Consider the following 25,099-nt stretch of genomic DNA (forward strand, 5'->3'; position numbering starts at 1 on the left):
GGAGGTTAAGGTGAGGGTGATAGGCTGGAGTGGGGGTGGGGGCGGAGAGGTCAGGAAGAAGATTGCAGGTTTGGAAGGTGGTGCTGAGTTCGAGGGTTGGGACTGAGACAACGTGGGGGGAGGGGAAATGAGGAAACTGGAGAAATCTGAGTTCATCCCTTGTCAATCCCATTGAACTGATGGGGGGATGGAGGAGGCTTCGGCAATGCTGCAGGTCCATTACACACAAATGTGTATCTGCTCAGAAACAAACCCTGAGACAGAGAGAGGGAGCAAGGCAGGCAGAGCAAGGAGAAAGGAAACTTCAGAAAACTCTGAGCCCCAGAGGAGAAACATTAAATCAATTAACTAAATAATCAATTATCCGAACAAAATAGTGCTTGCCCATCACATTCGGATAATTGAGGTTCCTTTGTACTTTGTATTGGTATTCACCAAGGAGAGGGACCTGACAGATGTTGAGGTTAGGGATAGATGTTTGGTTACTCTAGGTCAAGTTGGCATAAGCAGGGAGGAAGTGTTGGGTATTCTAAAAGACATAAAGGTGGACAAGTCCCCAGGTCACCCATTAACCTCCTACAGTCTAGTGAAAAAAAGTCCCAGTCCATCCAGCCCATTTTTATAAGTCGTACCTTCCATTGCTGGCAACATCCTGGTAAATCTTTTCTGCATCCTCCCAAGTTCCACAACATCCTTCTATAGAACATTCGCAACACGACATCCCGACTCCTGTACGCAGTGTTCTTACCAATAAAGGTAAGTGTGCCAAATGCCTTCTTCACCACCAGTCTACCTGCAACTTCACTTTCAAAAACCTGTGTACCTGTACCCTAGGTCTCTTTGTTCAGCTTCACTCCCCAGGCCCTATCATTGAGAGTATAAGTCCTGCCCTGGGTTGCCTTGCCAAAATACAACACTTTACAATCATCTAAATTAATCTCCATCTTCCACTATTGGCCCATCTGATCAAGGTCCCGTTGTACTCTGAGATAACCTTCTTCACAGTCCATTACACCACCTATAACCCACTGCCACTCCTAATCCATGTGCTGTTTCACTGAATACATTATGTTAACCAACTGTTGCATCCTTACAGAATTAACTTTCATTTTGATCTGAAACATAATTATGCTTATCAAAAACCTGGTTGATAGATGTATTGTTTAAAACCTGTTATGGATATGGTATTTGATTGGTATTTGTAGGAGGAAAATTGTTTATAATATGTTGCAACCTGTGGAGAACTGGAATTAGAATACTGATTTACTCCTCCAGCCTCAGTTGTAACACCACATCTGAGATTACTTGGAACATACAGTAAAGATACAGGCCACTTGGCAATTATTAGGAGAAAGTGAGGACTGCAGATGCTGGAGATCAGAGCTTAAAAATGTGTTGTTGGAATTGTGCAGCAGGTTAGGCAGCATCGAAGGAGCAGGAGAATCGACATTTCAGGCATAAGCCCTTCTTCAGGAATGAGGAGGGTGTCAAGCAGGCTAAGATCTTATTGTCTACATAAACCTCCTCTTCATCTAAGCCTATCAGCAAATCCTTATATTACTTTTTCTCTCATCTTTATCTCGCTTCTGTTTAAGTGAATCTCTGCTATTTACCTCCAATACTCTTTGTGTTTGCAAGTTTCACATTCTCTGAGTAAAGAAATTTCTCCTGGATTCCCAACTGGATTTATATTTATTATTAACCATTCTGTTTCTGACCTTTGGTGGCATTGCCCTAGCTGTAATCCGTGTATACATCAAAATCCATTTCTGCAGAATTGCTCAGCCAATGTTAAGGATGAACTAGTTAGCAAAGGGCTTTGGAATCTCGTGATGTGGACTGTATCCTCTGCGTTTTGAAATGAATTTATCAAGGGCAGGAGCATAGGGTTCTTCAGATCAGCAGTAGCACAGCGTCAAACCAAGTGCCTGATTTTTGAGATATCCTCCGGTCTCTACTGACCCTGGTTTTCCCTAGAAGCCTGAAGAGATAATGGTTTCTTCCTTTTGTCATGACTCACTGCTGTTAGTCCAAAGAGCTCTGATTACTGAACCTATCCACCTCCTTGTTTGTCAGTGAACTGTGACTGTATCTGCCACCAGCCTGTGTTGTTTGCTGATAGTTCTTGTTGCTTTAAGCTACGATATTAAGTGCTTGTTATGTCACTTGTCCTCATTTCTTGTAGGAGAGGAATCATCAATGTCAATTTTCACATGATGGAGTTGCCTTCAGGTTTGTTCATTGAAGTGTGCACTGTGCTGCTGTTTGTACCATAGGGAATGTACAACAATATATAAAATAACTTCACCATCCTGGTTCATATGAGGTTATCCTATGTGGGTGGCACGGTGGCACAGTGGTTAGCACTGCTGCCTCACAGCGCCAGAGACCCAGGTTCAATTCCCGCCTCAGGCGACTGACTGTGTGGAGTTTGCATGTTCTCCCCGTGTCTGCGTGGGTTTCCTCCGGGTGCTCCGGTTTCCTCTCACAGTCCAAAGATGTGCAGGTCAGGTGAATTTGCCATGCTAAATTGCCCGTAGTGTTAGGTAAGAGGTAAATGTAGGGGTACGGGTGGGTTGCGCTTCGGCGGTTCGGTGTGGACTTGTTGGGACGAAGGGCGTGTTTCCACACTGTAAGTAATCTAATCCCCTGCATGGCTAGAGAGGGATAAAGAGAGATCAGTTCTAAGATAGCACAACTGATGGCAAATTATAATCCTGAACAGTTTTGGGCCCTTTAAGGAAAGGTAGTCTGTCACGGAAGGGGGTCCAGAGAAGGTTCACTCAGCTGATCCTGAGTATGGGGGGAACTGCCTTCTGAGGAGAGTTTGAGAAGGTTGGACCTGTACTGACTAGAGTTTAGAAGACTGAGAAACTACCTTATTGCAATGTACAAGACTCTTAGAGAGCTTTCTGGAGCAGATGCAGAAAGGATATTCTCCCTTGTGAGAGAGTCTAGGACCAGAGGGTGTAATCTCAGAATAAAGAGTTTCTCATTAAGAAAGAGATAAGGAGGAATTTCTTCTGCCTGAACGCAGTGAATCTGTGGAATCCTTCACGACAGAGAGCTGTTGAGGCTGGGTCATTAAGTGTATTCAAGACTGAGACTGGCAGATTTTTAATCAGTAAGGGGATCAAGGGTTTTGGGGATAAAGGCTGGAAAATGGAGTTGATGATTATCAGATTAGACATGATGTCATTAAAAAGCAGAGCAGTCTGAATAGACTGCAAGACTTGCAGTCTTAGGCTCAAAATTCCCTGCCGAAGGATCATTTCAGCACCATGGATAGCAACATGGTGAACCCGATGGGACACAGTTGCTGTCTCCAGTAGGGAGGATTGGGCCTGTATCAGTTGGAATGTATAACATGAAAAGGGATGATGTGGAGGTGCCGGTGTTGGACTGGGATGGATGAAGTTAAAAATCATACAACACCAGGTTATAGTCCAACAGGCTTATTTGGAAATACAAGCTTTCGGAGCACTGCTCCTTCATCATCAGCGTTTCAAAAACTAGTACCTCAAATAAACTTGTTGGGCTATAACCTGGTGTTGTGTGATTTTTAACTATGAAAAGTGATTTATTGAAACATTTCAGAATCATAGAGTTCTTGAGGGGTGGATGCTGAGAGGATTTTCCCTTTGTGAGAGTGATCAGAACTAGGAGAGTTTTTTTTTAAAAAAAGACTTGTGTATCACCCATTGAAGACAGGGTTAAGAAGAAATATTTTCATTCCTATGGTTGAGCTGTCTTCCCCAGAGGAGAGAGGTTGGATCATTGTGTATTTTTAGGATAGATTCTTTAACAATGGAGTTAACGAGTATTGGAGGTCGATGGGAAAAATGGGATCATGTGACAATCAGTTCAGCTGTGATCTGATCCAACAGCAGAGCAGACGCAAGGGATCATATGGCCTAACCCTGCCTTTAACCAACATGTCCATGGCTTGATAGTGATGTAACATCACCCACAATAGGAAATAATTGGAATTAACCTTATCACAGGGTACTCTATCTAGTTTTGTGGACCACAGGTGTCTGCCTATCCCATGAGGCTTGTAAGGGGGTGACTGTCCAGCAAGTCCACTTACACCCTATGCTCCCAAGACCATGCCCAAGTCTGATCCTTGTGTGTAAAATATGGTAAATCCAGATTAACAAATGAGATCAAAAAATGATTTCTTCAAGACTGACCCTCAGCCTTTTGCTCTGACTTAGGCAAGTGTATGTCTCCTTCCCAATGCCTGAAGTTTCCTGTAATATGATTAGATTACTCACAGTGTGGAAACAGGCCCTTCGGCCCAACAAGTCCACACCGACCCGCCAAAGCGTAACCCACCCAGACCCATTCTCCTACATTTACCCATTCACCTAACACTACGTCAAATTTAGCATGGCCAATTCACCTAACCTGCACATTTTTGGACTGTGGGAGGAGACCGGAGCACCCGGAGGAAACCCACGCAGACACAGGGAGAATGTGCAAACTCCACACAGAGAGTCGGCTGAGGCGGGAATTGAACCCGGGTCTCTGGTGCTGTGAGGCAGCAGTGCTAACCACTGTGCCACGTGCTGCCGACAAATGTTCTGGGGTTCAATCCTGCCATGGCAGACAGTCGCCTGAGGCGGGAACATTCTTGATTAAGTGGCGAAGCAGGAGTTCACAATATATCCAGGCTTCGTTTCTTTTATGCTCCAATCCTCAATCCCTTTTTGGGTATTGGACTTCAAAGTAAGGCCAGAGGTCCCAGCTGCTTCCTACCTGGTGTGATAGCATGGTGATCATGATGCTGAATTAGTAATGCACAGACTTTGGTTAATCACCTGGAGGTGGGTGTTCAAATCCTGCCACAGCAACTGGGGAGTTTAAGTGTGATTAGTGAAGTAAATCTGAAATAAAAAGATCAGGTTGTTGTAAAAACAAAACAAAACTGCTTCACTGAAGTTCTTCAGTGGAGTAAATCACTTATGCTCGTTGACAGGTGACTCTAGACCCATAAGACATAGGAGCAGAAATTAGGCCATTCAGCCCATCAAGGAGCATTCAATCATGGTTGATACATTTCTCAACCACATTCTCCCTATAACTTTTGATACTCAAGAACCTACCTATCTCAATCTTAAATATACTCAATGACCTGGCCCTCATCACCTTCTATGGCAGTGAATTCGATGAACCCAATGCAGTGCAGTTGACTTCGGGCTTTACAAGGTACTCAATTTTATTTGAGAAGATGACATCTCTTCCAGCACTGGACACTGGCCTAACCAGCACTGGCCAAATCCCACAAAATAAAAGGCATTCAAAACCCCTGGAGTCAACGGTGATCCACCCTGTATCTCAGTCTGTTTCTGGTGTAAGTTCAGGGCCACTGTCACACCTACTTTGAGATGGTCTCATCTTAAATCAAATAAGGAGAATGGTATTGGTAAGCTCCTTGCTTGGGTGTTGGCAGTGTCCTGGCAATGTCATTGAACTGTCCAGAGGCCTAAACTAATGGTCTGGGGACAGGTTTTCAAATCCCACCCCAACAGCTGGTGGCATTTAAGTGCAGTTAATAAAAGTCCGGAATTGAATAGTCAACGCACGGTGACCATGAAACTATCATCGATTGTTCATTTGGTTCACTACTGCACTTTTGGGAAGGAAATCTATTCTCCTTACCTGGTCTAGCCTACATATGACTCCAGACCCACAGCAATGGGTAAGCAAGCCATTCAGTTTAAAGACAAAGAGGGATTGGCCTTTCAAGTGCACCCACATCCCAGGGAGGAGGAAATGAAAGGTAGTCCAATTGACAGGCTTTCAGTTGGACGGTCTAATCCCTGACACACGTGGGAGGGGTTGGACTCTTTAAGGGGACACAAAATGCTTGACACCTGGTTTGAATCCCTAACCTACCCCTGAAGATAGCATCAGCTCCTGAGGTTTCTGAGGTCTGGAAAACATTGTACAGACAGGGCTAGACACTTGTAATGTTTAGTAAGCTGACCAGCCTCAAAGGAGTGGGGGAGGTCTTGCATTGGATAGTGTCCCTGCCTCTGAGCCAAAAGCTCCAGGACTTCACTCGAGGAAACTGTGTTCATAATGCGGCCAGACAGGTTGACTATCCTACCAACTCACCACAACAGGAGAGGGAGAGATTCCTGGTCAGCCATGTGATGGGAATGAGAATTGGAGCCTTCCCCATCACTCTCTGTAACTGTAGGCTACAACAAGACCGAATGTTGCTGCAGCAACTCAGACTCCCTGAGTGAATTGTAACAAACTGCACTGTCATTCTGCACCAGCCTCCTCAGTGTGGATTGACTCCCTGCCCCTTGCCACACTTCCTTTCAAACAACCAAGGTTCCAGTTCGAAATAGTCAGTTGGCAAGTTGCAAGGATTAAAGGAGTGTTATTGTGATACTGTCTGTGATTAAACAGGGTGCATCTGATCGCTGTGATGTGAGGTCTTGTATCTGAGCGTAATAGCAGGAGTAAAGAGGGACAATAATTGGGAAACAGGTTGGAGGTTACTAATTTCACTGAACCTTAATATTCAATAAGCTTCCTCATTTGGGATATGAAAGATTGCACAGCAAACTCTAAACTCAGACATGCATTTTCTGAATCTAGTATAGTCCTTCAACTCATCTCAATTGTACATGATTTCTGGAGGTCTCTCTAACCCTTCTCTTTAGAAATCTCCATTGAGTGTCTGGTCTGTTGGCTGGGTTTTTGGATTCCACAATTTGTATTTGAGTAGCATATGATGTCCCTTTATCCAAAGGAAGGCCACAGTATTTTCTAAAGTGCACGTGGGAGGTGAAAGATCCCTGATGCTGTGTTGCTGATTAAGTTGTTTTTGAAGTACATTGTCCATTGATTTTATCTCCATCATCATAATCTGGAAAACTAGCAATTAGAGCAATCATCGCCAGCATATTTAGGTGTGATTTTGAAGTGAATCTGTTTGTGTGCATCATGGCACTTTAATTCCACCTCCTTGCTCCTTTCCCCCAAATTCTTGATGTATGTTTCATATCCAAATGCTCCTGCACCTGCTCTAACCTGATCAGTGCTGGTTTTGGTTAGAGTTTATTCGAATAGGCCTGGACACAATCCCCCTGTAGGGGATGGTTATATAGATGCAGCAACAGACTGTAAGATCTGAAAGGGTCAGTGGAGGCTGAGAGTTGAAGGACAGGTGAAAGGAAAGGGTAGAACTTATCTCCACAAACCTCCTTTTGCTTCATTTCTTCTTAATTATTCCTTCCATTTGGTAGGAGTGCGATGGAATCCTCCCCACTTGCCTTCATGGGGGCAGCTCCAACTACACTCAAGAAACTTGACACCACCCAGGTCATAGCAGCCCATTTGATTGGCAGCACATCCACCACCTTCGACATTCACTTCCTTCATCACTGAGTTACCGTGTGTGCCATCTACAAGGTGCACTGCAGTAGCCTATCACTAATCCCTTGCCAGCACCTTCCAAACCTGCAACCTTTACCATTTGGAAGGACAAGGACAGCCAATACATTGGGAATGCCACTCCCAGCAAATTCCCCTCCAAGCCACTCACCATCCTGACTAGGAAGTAGATCACCATTCCTTCAGTGCTGCTGGGTCAAAATCCTGGAACTCCCTCCTGAACTGTAGAACTTTGAGAAAGTGGCTCATCATCACATTGTCCAGGTCAATTAGAAATGGGTAGGAATGCTGGCCCAGTCAGCAATACCCCCAATATCCTGAGAATGAATGGGGAAATTAAAACCTTTGCCTTCTCCAATGTGACAAACTATTCCAAGCAAATAGCTGCTTCTGTAGCTCAATTGAGGATATTAAATGATTTCTTCATCTTTGTGAACTGAATGAATATCCTTAATCTGGAGTCTGCAAAGATAGTGACTTTGTTCTTAAAGTGTCATTTGCTTATCAGACTGCAGTATATGTGCTGTCAGTAACAGAGTGAAAATGGGCCAAGTGCTGGCAAATGGGACTAGATTAGTTTGGGATATCTGGTCAGCATGGATGAGTTGGACTGAAGAGTCTGTTTCCATGCTGTACGTCTCTATGACATGCACAATTTCTTCCTCAGTCCACAATAATTGAGGTTTTGAGACACTCTGGGATAGTTGTTTGACTTATCCATTGCAATTTACAAACTCCCTGCTCCTGCCTCTCAAATTACTTACGACTTTTTCGATCTCACTATTTAAGGCATTTGCTAGCTGTTTCACCTCGTGATGTTTATGTTTCCCTTGGTTTTAATTGCTATGTCGTGTTTTATCCTTACACGCTTGAGTCTCTTTGTTCTAGCTGCTGTTTTGTCTTGTACTCTGCTTGCCTTTATTCTATTTTGCCTCATTATACTCTGCTTGCTTTGGTTATCACCCTGTGTTTAGCTTCCTGATTCGCAAATACATTTTGTGGTGGAACATATAATGACTATTTTTAATTGTTTAGGTTTTGCTTCCCTGTCTTGCAAACTGTTTCACATTGCGCATCATTAACTGTCTCCCCCTGCTCTCACAAGTAATCCCTGGCATTTGTTTGTTACTGAGTTGTCTGCCGGTTTCCCTTGCTTTCCCTCCGATCCTCTGGGGGAATTCTCCTCCAATTCCGCTTTCCTGGGCATCTCGGTTTTAATCGCATCACCTTCACTGCCCATACCTTCAGCTGCCTCATTCCTACACTGTGAAGTTCCTTTGCTAAAGCCCCTCTCCCTCTCTTCCGCTCACTTCTTCCAGATACTTCTTCAAACTAACTTGTTCGACCAGGTTTTTAGCTGTCCTTAAGCTGACAAATTTTTGTTTGATGGCACGTTTTCATTATGTCAAAGGTATTGCACAAATACACAGCACCATTGTTGTACCGTAATCTTCAACTGTCTGGAGAAAAGGAGCAATTGTTGAAGCTGTCGGTAAAACTGATGGAGAATTTGTCTTCAGCCACTGGCTTGTGGGTAGGCACTCATCAAACATTGATGAGCTTTCGGAGGCAGAAGTTCAATAAGGTTGTTTAAATTCGAATTCCCTTGTCAGCTCAATGATTAGAAAACAGAGTCGCCTTCTGAGCAGCGACTGCATGCTGGACAGATTAAGGACACTTGACACAAGCCATGCACGGGGTCGTGTGGTTTTGAGTCAATTGCACGTCTGCAGAAATGTGTGATTTCCATTGAACTCTCAGTGATAAAGTAAGGCACAGTTCTCCTGTCAAGTTTAATTCAACAAATTAAATAGGAATCAGAGGGAAAACTGTCAGCCTGTCTTGAGGGAGTTCGAGGACTATTAATTTGCGCCTGGTTTGGAATATATTTCTGAGCAAAAGTTTTTTAACCCTATAAATTCAAGTTACCCACATTCTCTATAAAACATACTTGACCTGATCCTTACCAATCTACAGGCTACAGATGCATCTGCCCATGACAGTATCGGTAAGAGTGACCACCGTGCAGTCCCCGTGGAGACAAAGTCCTGCATTCACATTGAGAATATCGTACATCATGCTGCGTGCCACTGTCACGTTCCTAGGTGTGATAGGCTTTGAACAGATGTAGCACCTCACCAACATCACCAACAGAATTGTACTCCCTTTGTTTTAATTGCCATCACCAACAGAATTGTACTCCCAACGCACCCTGCAACCTCTTGGCCTGGCATATCCCCCACTCAACCATCAAGCCAGGAGGTCAACCCTGGTTCAATGGAGAGTGCAGGAGGGCATGCCAGGAGCAGCACCAGGCATACCTGAAGATGAGGTGTCAACCTGGTGAAGCCACCAAACAGGACTACTTGCATGCCAAACAGCACAAGCAGTAAATGATAGAAAGAGCTAAGAGATTCCAGAATCCCAGATCAGATCTAAGCTCTGCAGTCCATCCAGTTTTGAATGGTGGTGAGTGATTAAACACCTAATTGGAGGAGATTATCCCAATCCTCAGTGATGGAAGAGCCCAATGCATCAGTGCAAAAGATAAGGCTGAAGCATTCACAGCAATCTTCAGCCAGAAGTGCTAAGCGGATGATCCATCTCAACCTCAGTGGTCCTCAGCATTACAGATACCAGTCTTCAGTCAATTCGATTCACTTCACATGATATCAAGAAACAGTTGGAGACACTGGAGACTGCAAAGGCTACGGGCCCTGACAACATTCCAGTAATCGTACTGAAGACTTGTACTCCAGAACTTGCTGCTCTCCTAGCCAAGCTCTTCCAGTAAATGACAACACTGACAGTTCCCCGAAAATTGCCCAAATATGTCCTGTACAGAAAAAGCAGGACAAATCCAACACGGCCAGTTACTGCCCCATCAGCCTATTCTCGAACATCAGTGAAGTTATGGAAGGTGTTATTAATAATACTATCAAGCAGCCCCTGCTCAGCAATAACCTGCTCAGTGACGCCCAGTTTGGGTTCTGCCAGGACCACTCAGCTCCTGATCTCATTACAGCCTTGGTTCAAACACGGACAAAAGAGCTGAATTTCAGAGGGGAGGGGAGAGTGTTAGCTCTTGACAGCAAGGCCCCGTTTAACCGAGCATGGCAACAAGGAGCCCTAGAAAAACTGGAGCCACTGGGAATTGGGAAACATATCTTTGCTGGTTAGAATTGTTTCTGGTACAAAGGAAGATGGCTGTGGTTGTTGAAGGTCAGGCACCTCAGATCCAGGAGGGTAGTGTCGAATCACAGGCCGTCTTCATTCCAGTTTCTGCAAACAAACTTTGTTTAAGCTTCGTACATTTTCCGATATAGGAAGGAGTTTGAGGAACTTGTTGTTTCCTGTTGCCTTCTTCATGACAACACCCTGGCCAATCAGAGTTAGCTTGCCAAACAAATCAGCAGCCGTTTCTCCAGTACTATAAATTGCTGTGATTGCTTGAAATTTGGCATTCTTGCATTTGTCCTGAGGAGTGCATGCTGTAATGACCTCAAGATGACAGAGGGTAAAATGACGGAGACACCTTTAGGGAGGTGAATCAGCCATCCCTACCTGGTCTGGTCTACATATGATTCCAGACCCACAGTAATGTGGCTGACTCTTAATTGTCCTCTGAAATGGCTGACCGAGACTGTCAGATTAAAGGCAATTGAGGATGGGCAACAAGTCTTATCAGCAATGCCAACATCCCAGGAAAACATAAAGGAAACATCCCAGGTAATAGAAGACACAGAGAGAATTGACTACTCATATTTCACTTGCCTGAAAAGGAAATAATATCTCTCTGACAAGACAGCCTCTCTCAGCCTGACTAGTGTTTCCATGTTGTATGAGCATTTGAGAGATTTTATCTGAACCTGGAGCCCTCATTATTGACTGTTCCTCAATTAGATTCCTCTTCAGCAACTGATTATGCTCATTCAACAGTCCAATCTATTTCCCCTGAATCCCCTCCTTCACCTTTAGACTGCATCACCTTTTAAAAGTGGCCACAGGTGTGCCAAAACGACAATGCGACTTCAAAAAATGAAGCATTTCAGTTGCTGAAATTGACAGATCAGCCAAAAGAAACAGAAATTGCTGATTTAATTTACTGTTATTAGGACTCAATCAGCCAGAATAACTACGATTGCTGCTTCTAAAGCCTTGTAGACTGGTTCAATCTAATGGGAAAATCAAGTTGGACAATGGAATAATTCTGTATCATAGCCTGAATTTTCCAAACGGAGCTCAGTGGAGATTTATGTAAGTCGCTTTTTCAATTCCTGGTTACTTGCCGACATTCGAATGAGTTTTTCATTTGTAATGCTTGTGTTTTTATGCATCTGAGGAGACCAGACCATGACATTTCTAAAACATAGGACTGTTCCTGCTCAGCAGGAGCCCATCATGTCTGCTGTTCGAATGACAACTCACTTCGTGCCAATCTCCCACCACCTTCCTTCCTGGATAATAATCCAATTCCCTTTCGAAAACCCATGATTGAACCTGCCTCCACTGCTGTCTCAGGCATCGCATTCCAGATCCTAGCCACTCGCTGGGTGAAAAGGTTTCTCCTTGTATCACCATTGCTACTTTTCCCAATTACCATAAAATCTGTGATCTCTTCTTCTGAATTCTTCCACCACGGAAAACAATTTCTCTCTATCTGGGCAAGTCGTCTCATGATTTTCAAAACCTCCATCAAATCTTCCCTCAGCCTTCTCTTCACCAAAGAGAGCAGTCCCAATCTCTCCAATCTATTGATGGAACTGATGGACTGGAATTGTTTTTTTTGCCACTGAAACAAAGTCAGTGGGACAACTAACCAACTACACGTATTGACTGCGATCTAAAGAATAGAACAAGAAAGGCTCTTGATCAAGTTGCAAGACTCAAATCATTGCTGACGGCCGTTAGAAATCATTACTGGAATATCGGAGACAGATGTGCATGTGATTCATGCAAACACCTCAGTAGGACCCGGGCAATTGCTTTAGTCTGTATTCTGCTAGTTGAATGTGGCAGATGGTGTAAATTGACAGTGTAACGAGTCTCTTGTACCCAGTCATTGTAAAGTGGTGAAGAGGTGTATTTCCGTTTTCAGTTTTGCTTGGAAATGATTCTTGCAAAGTGACATTAGGGTTTGCAAGGACACCTTGGATTCATTGGTTAGACAGGATGAAACACAACAGCCAAGCTTAGAGGCTGACTCTTTGAGCCTGAACACACTCTGATCTGCAGGCTGATTGGGGAGGCATGATGGCTCAGTGGTTAGCACTACTGCCTCACAGCACCAGGGACCCAGGGATTCTAGCCTCAGGTGACTGTCTGTGTGGAGTTTGTCACATTCTCCCCATGTGTGTGTGGGTTTCCTCTGGGTGCTTTAGTTTCCTCCCACAGTCCAAAGATATACAGGTTAGGTGAATTGGTCATGCTAAGTTGCCCATAGTTTTAGGTGCATTAGTCAGAGGGAAATGGGTCTGGGTGGGTTAGTCTTCAAAGGGTCGGTGTGGATATGTTGGGCTGAAGGGTCTGTTCCCACACTGTAGCTAATCTAATTGGCTGTTGGATTGATCAAGTTAACCCAGAAAAGGTGCACAGAGATTTCATTCCCATGATGCCCTTGTTAGCACAAGTCTCTTGAGAAGGTTAGGTGGGCTCTGGAAGCCTGTGAACGGAGTGCTTTCCTGACCTGCCCAGGTGGGCTGATCCAAAACCAGGATCTCAAATTGGGATCCCACATCACCATCCCAATCGGCAAGCAACAAGGGCTGAGCTGTAAGAGAGGGACCAGTTGTTCATCAATTATTAAACAGCACGTTTGGAAAGTCATAATTAACTAAGCAGAGTTAGCATGACTTTGTGAAATGAAATTCTATCTGACAAATTGATTAGAGTTTTTCAAGGAAGTCTCTAACAGAGTGGATAGAGGGGAACTAGGAGATGTGTTGTATCTGGACTTCTTGAAGGTGTTCGACAATGTAACTTGCGAAAGGTTAAGTCATAAGACAAAAGCCTATGGTGTTGGATTGGTGTTACATTGGCATGGATGGAGAATTGGCTCATGGGCAGGAAACAGTGAGTGGGGATAAAGGGGTTTGTTTTCAGGTTGGCAACCCGTGACCATTGGGTTCCACAGGGGTCAATGCTGGGACTGCCGTGGTTTGCAATATTGATGAATGACTTGGACAAAGGAAGTGAAGGCACTGCAGCCAAATTTGAGAGGCTATGTAAGAGGGCAAGATGTTGGTAAATGGAGGATGTTGTGGGAAAATATGAAGTTTTTGGAAGGGAAGATTTTGGCAGGGATAACAAAAGAGAAGTATTATTTAAATGGAGAAAAGCTGCAGAAAGCTGCAACATAAAGGGATTTGAGTTTACTTACTCATAAAACACAGAAAGCCAACACACACGTGCAGCAGATAATCAGGAAGGCTAATGGAATGTTGATCCTTATTTCAAGGGAGTTGGAGTATAAGAGTAGGGAATTCTTACTGCAATTGTACAAGGTGCTGGTGAGACCACATCTGGAGTTCTGTGAGCAGTTTTGGTCCCCTTATTGAATGAAAGATATCATATCATTGGAGGCAGTTCAGAGGAGGTTCACCAGGATGATCCCTGGTATGGAGAGATTGTCTTATGAGCAAAGGCTAAACAGGTTGGGATTCTACTCCCTGGAGTTTAGAAGAATGAGAGGCAATCTCGTTGGAACAGACAGGATTCTTCACGGTCTTGACAGGGTGAATGCTGAGACGATGTTTCCCTTCATGGGAGAGTCTAGCACCAGATGGCATAGTCTTAAAATAAAGGGGCATCAATTTAAGACAGAGATGAGGAGGAGTCTCTTCGCTGAGAGGGTTGTAAGTATTTGGAGCTCCTTACCACAGAGAGCTGTGGGGGCAGAGTCCTTGTGTATATTTACTGCTGGGATAGATTCTTGATCAATAGAGAATCAAAGGTGATGAAGAATGGGCAGGGAAGTGGACATGAGTAATGTTGGATGGAACATGACCCTACTGAATGGCAGAGCAGGTTCAAGTGCCAAACATCCTGTTCCTGTTCTTATTTCTTACTTCTAATGGTCAGCTACAGTGTTACTGAAAGGGCCAGGTGCACAACTTGTTGTCAAGGTTGCTTTTGAAGAGCTTCTGCTATAGAAAAGTGCCTGCACACAATCTAGCACATTTTTGGAGCTATTATGGTGAGTTCCTGAATTTTCTTTTATTCCTTCATGGGATGTGGGCATCACTAGCTTTGCCAGTATTTATTGTCCATCCGTAAATGACCTTGAGAAGGTGGTGGTGAGCTGCCTTCTTGAACCAGGGCACTCAATAGGTTGTAGAAGTTTCCACAATGCTGTTAGGGAGGGGGTTTTCTGGATTTGACCCAGTGACCCTGAAGGAATGGTGATATATTTCTAAGTCAGGCTGGTGAGTGTCTTGGAAGGGACCTTACAGGTACTGATGCTCCCATGTATCTGTTGCCCCTGTCCTTCTCGATGGAAGGGGTCATGGGTTTGGAAGGTGCTGTCTAAGGAACCTTGGTGAGTTTCTGCAGGGCATCTTGTAGATAGTACACACTGCAGCTACTGAGTGTCAGTGGTGGAGGGACTGGCTACTGAGTTTTGGTGGTGGAGGGACTGGCTACTGAGTGTCGGTGGTGGAGGGACTGGCTACTGAGTTTCGGTGGTGGAGGGACTGGCTACTGAGTGTCAGTGGTGGAGGGACTGGCTACTGAGTGTCGGTGGTGGAGGGACTGGCTACTGAGTTTCGGTGGTGGACGGACTGGCTACTGAGTATTGGTGGTGGAGGGACTGGATACTTGTGGATGTGGTGCCAATCAAGCTTTGCCCTGGATGGTGTCAAGCTTCTTGAGTGTTGTTGGAGCTGCCCCCAAGTGGGGAGTATTCCATCACAATCCTGACTTGTGCCTTGTAGAGGGTGGACAGGCTTTGGGCATGTCTAACAACTCCATGCCTAAAACATAGTGCTGTCAAATTATTACCCAAAAATGCCTGCTGATGTTCCTTTAATGTGTATAGTAGTGAGTGCGACTCTGAATGACTTATCTCAGCAGAGATTCCTTTTAGATGATTGCTTCCATTTGTCAAGCGCTTGTCAACAGCCTCCGTTCTGTTTCTGAACAAGTTGGCCAACAGCCAAGGTGTTTCATCAAACATGAGACCCTGAAGTCAGAGTTATTTTTCTTTTACAATGGCTGAGGAAGTAGATGCTTTTAATTTTATATTCTCTGCAAGATTGAGCCTGTTAAGATGTAAATCAGTTAATAAAACAAGCCCACATTGTTGATTTGATAGCGATCTAATAGATACTCTCCTCTCTCTCATCTTGTTGTAAAGTAAAGGTAAGAGCCAATTAAAAATAGTTGAGTATCGTCGTCACTGTGTATACCACCCACGCTCATTACAGATGACTGTTTATATCAGCTGACTAGCAAGCTCCTGTACAAAGCAACTCCAATTGTACCAATGTCAAAGCTATGGGTTTGAGGTATCCAGCATCTGCTCACTCAGTTCTGCACACTTTGTTAAAGTGCAACTACCTTAACCATAAACTCTCCTGTTGTTACCAATTTAACAGCGTTGTTTTCAGAGGAACCCAGATGGGAGGTATTTGAGTCTGTAAATCAGCCCTCCTGCAGTTTCTCTTCCCTGGGGGACCACGCGGAGATTTGTGAGGACATTGCCAGGACTGGAGAATTTTAGTAATGAGGGAATGATTAGATAGCCTGGGGTTGCTTTCTTTACAATAGGGAAGGCTAAGGTCTGTTGGTTCAGATTCTGATATTGAAGGGGTTAATGATCTTAGAGAGAGGTCATAGAGATATCCAGCATGGAAACAGACTTTTTGGTCCAACTCATCCATGACGACCAGGTATCCTAAATTAATCTAGTCCCATTTGCCAGCATTTGGTCAATATCCCTCTAAACCCTTTCTATTCATATACCCATCCAGATGCCTTTTAAATGTTGTAATTGTACCAGCCTCCACCATTTCCTCTGGCACCTCATTCCATACACGCACCACCCTCTGTATGAAAAGGTTGCCCCTGATGTCCCTTTTAAATCTTTACCCTCTCACCTTAAACCTATGCCCTCTAGTTCTGGACTCCCCCAACCCATGGAAAAAGACCTTGTCTATTTACCCTATCCACACCCCTCATGATTTTATGAACCTCTATAAGGGCACCCTTCACCCTCCAACGCTCCAGGGAAAACAGCCCTAGCCTATTCAGCCTCTCCCTGTAGCTCAAATCCTGCAACCCTGGCAATAACCTTGTAAATCTTTTCTGAACTCAGTCTACAGTCAAGTCAAACCCACCTCATAATCAATTGGTCACCTCTGCTAAGATTCTAGGATGTGGAGGTGCTGTTGTTGGACTGGTGGGGGAACAAAGTCAGAAGTCACATCACACTAATTTAAAATCCAACAGATTTATTTGAAATCAGAAGCTTTTCGAGTGCTGCTGTGCAGTGCTGTATTGTATCTGGCGGCATTAGAACGGGTGCAAACTGGGCCTTAAATATGGTGCTGCTGGGGGAAATCCTGGAAAGTCCTGGCAGTGGCAAGTACTTGCACTCACAAGAGACAGTGTGAGCCCAGAGACGGGCAGTGAGTGCACAATGAGACGAGCAGCCGAGAAACCTCCTGGAGAGAAAACCTCCATGAAACTGCCAAAAATTGACCCTTAGGGCTTGAGTTTTAGCAAAAAAAAATCAGTGAAAGATCAGTTAACTGGATGTCTGTTGGGGGGAAGGTCTTGGAATTGATCATTAAGGAGATAACAACTGAGCATTCGGAAAAAATCATGGTAATTAAGTTTAACCATTTTAACCTAATCTGTTATTTAAATTCTTTGAAGTAATAACATGTGCTGTGGCTAAAAGGGAGCCTGTTGACATATTCATAAAATCCCTACACTGCAGAAGTAGGCCATTCAGCCCATTGAGTCCACACCAACCCTCTGAAGACTATCCCACCCAAACTCACCCTATTCCTGTAACCCTACATTCCCCATGGCTCATGCACCTGACCGACACATCCCTGGACACTACGGGCAATTTAGCATGGCCAGTCCATCCTAACGTGCACAGGTTTGGACTGTGGGAGGAAACCAGAGCACCTGGAGGAAACCCACACAGACACAGGGAGAACATGCAAACTCCACATAGACAGTCGCCCAAGGCTGGAATTGAACCCAGATCCCTAGCACTGTGAGACAGCAGTGCTAACCACTGAGCCACCGTGAAACCCATGGATTCAAAGCATGTAAAAGGCAGTGTATTATTTAAACTGAGACCGAATTCTGAGTTGCAGAGGGATCTGGGTGTTTTAGTTCATGAGACACTAAAAGTTAGTGTGCAAGTACAAAAAGACTAAAGAGGTGCTATCCTTTATTAAAAGGAACTGAACATGAAAATGAGAATGTTATGTTCAGTTATTCAGGGCATTGGTGAGACCATATCTTGAATAATGTGTGCAGTTTTGGCTTCCTTATTTAAGGAGATATGTAAATATGTTGGGGGTAGTTCAGAGGATATTTAGTAGATTGATAGCTGGAATGAGTGGGTTGCTTTATGAGGAAAGGGTGAACAGCTTGGACATGTTTCCATTGGTGTTTAGAAGACTCGGGGTGACTGGATTGCAATATGTGATACCTTGACTAGTGTTGACAAGGTAAATAATACTGTCTCTCTATGGGACAGTTCAGAACTAACGGGCACAGTTTTAATATGAGGGGATGACTGATATGAGAGAATGGAAATGAGAGTAAGAATTTTATCTGAGTTGTGTGATTTTGGAACTCTGCCTCAGAAGGCGATGGAGGTGGGATCCTGGAATATTTTGAAGTTAGAGGTGGGGAGATTCTTAATAAAAACCAAAAGAACTTCAGATGCTGCAAATCAGAAACAAAAGCAGAAATTGCTGGAAAAGCTCAGCAGGTCTGGCAGCATCTGTGGAGAGAAATCAGAGTTAACGCTTCAGGTGGAGTGACCCTTTCTCAGAACGGTTCCTCACTAGGACCTGAAGCGTAGACAGATTCTTGTTAGGGAAGGAAGTCACGGGTTATCAGAAGTAAGTGGGAGTGTGCAATTGGAAACACAAACAGATCAGCCATGATCCTATTGAAGGGCAAGGAGGGCTAGATGGGCAGAACGGCTCATTTCTGCTCCTAATTTGTATGCTGATATGTGCAAGCAGCACGCATGTTAGTAACCAGTGCCCCCTGAGCGTAGCGGTGGGTGTGGCATTTGAGTCCTGATCTGTCATCAGTCGTTGTTTCCGGGGTTGTTTTGCTGAGGTGCATTTTGTGAGTGGCAGGCAGTTCCCCCATTGTCTTCACAGGGGAGGGGCAGGGAGAGATCGGGGGGGGGGAGCAAGGAGAGATCGGGGGGAGGGGCAGGGAGAGGTCAGAGGGGGAGGGGCAAGGAGAGGTCAGAAGTTCTGAAGGAGAGTCATATTGGACTTGAAATGTTAACTCTGAATCTCTGCAAATGTTGCAGCTTCTCCTGTCAATTGTGTCTGGCAGGAAAGAGGTCCCAGATCCCACTGCAGCAGGGACAGGAATACAACCTAGCACAGCTGCCATGATTCTGAAATGCACACCAATCCCCTAGGATACGCTGACCTCCACCACCCTTCTCTCACAGCAGAGATAAAGATATTTAACCTTTGTTCTTAACCATCTAAGTGAAACCCTCATCAATCATACCCAAATTCCTGATGAGGGACTTATGTCTGAAATGTCGACCCTCCTGCTCCTTGGATGCTGTTTGACCTGCTGTGCTTTTCCAGCACCACACTGCCAACTTAGTCCTGACCTTGCCAACAATTAGCCCTGAACAGTGGCTCAGTGGTTAGCACTGCTGCCTCACAGCACCAGGATCCTAGGTTCAATTCCAGTCTCTGGTGACTGTCTGTGTGGAGTTTTCACATTCTCCCTGTATCTGCGTGGGTTTCTTCCAGGTGCTCTGGTTTCTTCCCACAGTCCACAGATGTGCAGGTCAGGTGAATTGGCCATATTAAATTGCCCATAGTGTTAGGTGCATTAGTCAGAGGGAAATGGGTCTGGGTGGGTTATTCTTTGGAGGGTTGGTGTGGACTTGTTGGGCCATAGGACCTGTTTCCACACTGTAGGGAATCTAAAACTATCTGGTCTTTGTTCTGTGGTCCAGTGTTTCCGCAGCCTGACTTTGCCATCTTGTCCCGGAATATCAGTTTTATCCCAGAATTCAGGGTATTCCATCATTCCTTAATCTGCATTCCCTGAGCCCAGGAGGCATTAACTGAACTGTGATGAACTTTGTCTCAATTTTCCTTGTTATGTATGCTTTCTGTCATTGATGCAGGTGTTGTGCTGGAGCAGCTTATAAAACTTTCCACCGTATTTTTCATGTAAAAGTACATGTGACAATAAATTTCTATTCTATTTTGATGTTGCTATCTAAATCCTCTCTCACGGATGAATGATGCTCTCTTGGCCATCTCTGACCAATCTTAATTTGGCATTTTTCTCTGCAGGTCATTGCAGAAGAACTATCCGGAAACGATGATTATGTGGAGTTGACATTCAGTGCAAGAAAACTCGATGATAAGGTAAGGACAGAAAAAGAAGCAATCTAAAATCAAATGTAGATCAGGTTTTCAAAAAACGTCTCACTCATGTTAATCGAACTTGAACTTATCATTTCCCCCCCTCCCAGCTTTAATCTAAATTTCAAAACCATTCCCACATTCACAACTGGAACTCTCTGTAACTGAGCCATCAGCACTCAGGCTGGTTTTGTTCGGAAATGTGTTTCTGAGTATTAATGCAATTTCCAACATGTTCAATTTTAATTTTCGCCAGCTTAGACATGTTTAAAAGTCTCTGTTCTGGCTTTCCAACTGTGTTTGTAATTGCCTGAGGTGATTACAAAATTCCTGTCACAGAATATCACCACGGTGTGAAAGCTGCATTGCCTTGCTGTTGTCTGACAAGGTAGAAGCAGTTCATTAACCTCTTTGAAATGTCAATCCATGCTGACAACTGCATATTGTCCACAGGTGACCATTGTTCTACCATCTGGGAGATGGATAAATAGAAAGATTGCTGAATGCGGTTACAGAGATTTCCCCTCTCCCAACCTGTTGCCCCATTGTCCCCTCAAGGACATTCCTAAAGGTTGAAGTTGGGGGTCCTAAACCTCCACCAAATCTTAGTTAGGCAACACCTAGAGAACTGCCTGTAGTTCTGCTTCTTATAATGTTGGCCAAGATGTGGAGGAGCTGGTGTTGGGCTTGGGTGAACAAAGTTAACAATCACACAACACCTGGTTGTAGTCCAACAGGCTTATTTGGAAGCACTAGTTTTCAGAGCGCTGTTCTTTCCTCAGGATGAAGGAGCCACACTCTGAAAACTAGTGCTTACAAATAAACCTGTTGGACTATACCCTGGTATTATGTTATTTTTAACTTTCTTATGATGTTGGCTGCCCGCGCTGATGAAGTTTTGTGGATCGATTTGGTATCACCAATCCATCTTGGTAATATGAAATAATGAGGGGTATAGACAAGGTGAGTGGCAGGTGTCGTTTCCCGAGGATGGGGCTTTCAAGACCAGGGGGGATATGCTTATGGTGAGAGGAGAATGAGTTAAAAAAAAAACATGAGGGGCAACTTTTTTTACAAGAGAGTGGTTCGTGTGTGGAAGAACATCCAGAGGAAGAGGCAGAAGTGGATACAGTTACAATGTTTAAAAGACATTTAGATAAGTGCGTGAACAAGAAATATTTGTAGGGATATGAGGGTCAAGAGTGTGGTGCTGGGAAACACTGCAGGTCAAGCAGCATCTGAGGACCAGGAGAATTGATGTTTCAGGCCTAAGCCCTTCATCAGGAATGAGGCTTGTGGGCTGGGGGTGCTGAGAGATAAATGGGAGGGGGGGGTGCGGCTGAGGGGAAGGTAGCTGGGAATGCAACAGGTTATGCCCAGCGCCGCCCCCCCCCCCCATTTATATCTCAGCCCCCCCCGCCCCACAAGCCTCATTCCTGATGAAGGGCTTATGCCCGAAACGTCAATTCTCCTGGTCCTCGTATTCTGCCTAACCTGCTGTGCTTTTCCAGCACCACATTCTTGACTCTGATTTCCAGCATCTGCTGTCCTCACTTTCTCCTTGTAGGGATATGGGCCAAGTGCAGGCAGGTGGGACTTGTTTAATTTGGGATTATGGTTACCATGGACTGGTTAGACCGAAGGGTCTGTATCCTTGCTGTGTGGCTATATGACTCTATGGTATTGTTGAACTATTTATACCAAGTGAGGCAGGATGCTCGCACAATGTATTCAACAGAAGAGGGGCTTGTTCTTAATTAACAGTTTTGCATTTTTTGTTTCTGATTTCCAATATCCGCAGTTCTTTGTGCTTTTTTGTTTAATGTTTATTGCATGTCACTTAATAATATGTTATGTTCCAGTGAGGATGCATTGTTGTGAGACATCAGGCTCATTTTAAAAGTAAATACACAATGCAATTTTAGTTCTATGCCATTAACATTAAGAACAGCAACTCAGTAACTGGTTAGGACACATAAGACACAATGGTAACTGCAAGGAAAATGCATAGTAATAAATGGAAAGAATGCTGGAGAAACTCAGCAGGTCTGGCAACATCTGTGGAGCGAAAAAGGGAATTAGATTTTCAAGTCCAATATGACCTCTTCAGAATTGGCGATGCTCTACCATAATAATCAGCTCCTCCCTGAAGTGATTCTTTATAACCTGATGGGCAAGGGTTAACGTGTGATGTCAGTTAACCCTGTCAGACACTAACTATCACATACCGCTCTAGTTGTTGAATGATAAAAAGAATATTGAGTCATGGAAGACACTACAGAGCTGATTTAAAATGATGATACCAGACATACATTGATATTTGTAACAGGAAAGGGTGAACAAACTCAGTCTTTTCCTTTATGGGGAGAGAAAGGAGGCTGAGAGCTGACTTAATAGGAGGAGGGTGTAGGTTTGCTCGCTGAGCTGTAGGTTTGATATCCAGACGTTTCATTACCTGGCGAGGTAACATCATCAGTGGCGACCTCCAAGTGAAACTAGGAGGACCTGTAAATTCTGCAAGGTTTCAATCGAGTGGATAGAGGCAAGTGTTTCTTTCTGTGGGGATGAGCATGACTAGAGGCTCTCAATATTAGATAGACATCCAAAAGGGAACCCCAAAGGAAATTCCTTTACCCAGAGAAAGTGAGTTCCACACTCTCAACCTGTTCAGAGATGTTATTATACACTTAAACCTAGGCCTCCCAGTCCATGGGGTAGGGACCCGATCTACACACACTCAATTGCTACCACAGAGTGTGATTGAAGTGCCTATCACAAACGCATTCAAGAGTAAACTAGACAAACACATGAGAAATCAGTGATTTGATGCTATTAAATTGATTTAAATCAGGAAAGATACAAAGATCTAATGGAATATAAAGACCAAAATTGGACTGGTTGGGCTGAATGACATATTTCCGTGTGGCTAACCGGTGTAATTCTTAATTCTATTCAAACTTTGACCCAAAAAAGATCTGACTGAGCCCCACAAGCCACCTACTGGTACAAACGTATGCATAGTCGGACTTTCTACCAGTCAACAATGCAAATACAAACACAAGCCAGCACAGAAGTCCATGGTTATTGATGGATCAGAGTTTCCACAGGTAAAGGAGGGAATAGGAAATGGATTGCAATCATAGGAACAGAGTTAGATTGCTCAGCCCCTTAAACCTGTTTCATTGCTCAGTTAGATCAGGATTGTTCCGTATGTTAACCTCAGTTGCCTACCTTGGTTCATAAACTATAACCCAGGGGTCTCTGTGACCTTTAATTGAACTTCAACCTTAAAAGGTATTTATTTGGCAGTTGGTGTTATTGTGTGGGTATGTGTGTGGGTGTGTATGTGTAGGGGCAAGAGGGTGAGGAGGAAGGGGGAAGGAGGGAGGGTGGGGAGGTGAGAGACAGTGCCAGGTTTTCACAATTGTCTGTGAGGAGCCACTTCCTGACATTACCCCAAATAGCTCACTGTCATTTTAAGGTCAGTATCGAGCATCTTCACTAGAGCACTCTTTCTATCTTCTAAACTCCAGTCATTGTTTCATGTGTGCTCTGCCAAAAGGCAGGCCTTTGTTTCAGGGCCTGTTGATGCTTCTCTGAGCAGTCTCCATCAGTGATGGCTTGCCCATTGCCTCAGCGACAGCGGGAGGGGATAGGTTTCACTAGAGCAACCAAACCTGCCCTGCCTGATGTTAATCAGAACCAGCATGAAACTGAGAGAACTCATCCCCGTTCAAGTCTGAGCTTGTTCAGTCAAATGAGCTGTGTTCTCCATTGATCACCATTGATCATCATTAATCTCCACTGATCAGTATTGATCACTATGATCTCCATTTATCTGCATTAATCTCCACTGATCACCACTGCAGTGCCCATGTGATGGATGACCATGTCATTCCCAGTGTTTACTTACTGACGAAGGTACAAAGAGTACCAGAGGTCCAGAACATTCTCACCCAAACGGCGGTTGACTTTGGAAGTCATTTAATGATTTTGAAACTGGGATTGCTAGCTCTTTCAGCAAAAGGTAGTGTGGGCCAGAGCCATGGTTAGGATAAAGATACAGATCAGTTATGATCTAACTGGCAAATAATGGTCGATAGGATGGATGTCAATAAGATATTTCCCCTGCAGAGTGGGTCTAAAACACAGGGATATAACCTCAAAATAATAGACTATTTGAAACTGAGATGACGAGGAATTTTTTTCACTCAAAGGATGGTGAATCTTAGGAATGTTCTACCTCAGAGGTAGAACTGGGGCTCAGTTATTCAGGAACCATAAGACAAAAGTTGATAGATTTCTAGTTAATGATGACACAAAAAGATATGGGGATAGCAGGGGAATATGGTTTTGAGGTCAATGATCAGCCATGATCTTCAATGGGTTAGCAGATTTGATGGGCCAAATGGCTTCCTCTTGTTCCTTTGGGCTGGATTTTACACTCTCTCCTGGAAAGTCTGAAGTTGGAGGGGGAGGGGACTGAAAGGCTCAGTGACCAACCCCTGAAATTGTCTTTGGTCCCTTCCAAGCCTTTGTGTGCGTTTTTTTTCTCAGCATCCAAATTGGAAGCGTGCCTGTTGAGGGAACAAATATAAAGGGCAGGCTATCTCCCAGTGAAGAGATTATTTGCCCATTGTGTTCAGCAAGTTGTTTGTGACTCTTGTATCAGAACAAGCTCCAGTCTTAGTCTCCAACAATGCCATCACCCCCCCCGCGGCCACCCACTTTGAACGGTTAGTGTGGCTTCACTGCTCCCTTCCTGTGACAGAGTGACGTCATCCTGTAGCTGCATCGTCAAGCTCAGGAGAAATGGGAGCATTGGGAGAGTCTCCCATTGTTCCCATTGGACCATGTGGTTGGCACTGCCATACCAGTGTCCCTTATGTTGTCAACATTTTGTTAAGCCCTTTGGAATCATGCTGGGTCATGTGGGATTTCCACATGCTGAGGGTAACTCCCAGATGGGTAAAGTGGTCACGGATAATCCAGTCACGCTTTCAGTTTAATGTAACTATCAGCAGCATCACGTAATGTATATACTAACAAGTAAATTCATAAGGAGAGAATTGTGG

General features: G+C 44.3%; 1 protein-coding gene across 1 annotated transcript in view; it reads left to right on the forward strand.

Annotated features, from left to right (window-relative positions):
• LOC122564537 (copine-4) overlaps positions 1-25,099 on the forward strand; it is a 359,527-nt gene that overhangs the window by 217,181 nt on the left and 117,247 nt on the right. Inside the window, exon 5 of the mRNA XM_043719590.1 lies at positions 19,953-20,027. Coding sequence (XP_043575525.1) covers positions 19,953-20,027 — 75 coding nt within the window. The remainder of the gene's footprint in view (positions 1-19,952; positions 20,028-25,099) is intronic.

Source organism: Chiloscyllium plagiosum, chromosome 29 (genome assembly GCF_004010195.1).
Source record: "Chiloscyllium plagiosum isolate BGI_BamShark_2017 chromosome 29, ASM401019v2, whole genome shotgun sequence".
NCBI classification, from domain to species: domain Eukaryota; kingdom Metazoa; phylum Chordata; class Chondrichthyes; order Orectolobiformes; family Hemiscylliidae; genus Chiloscyllium; species Chiloscyllium plagiosum.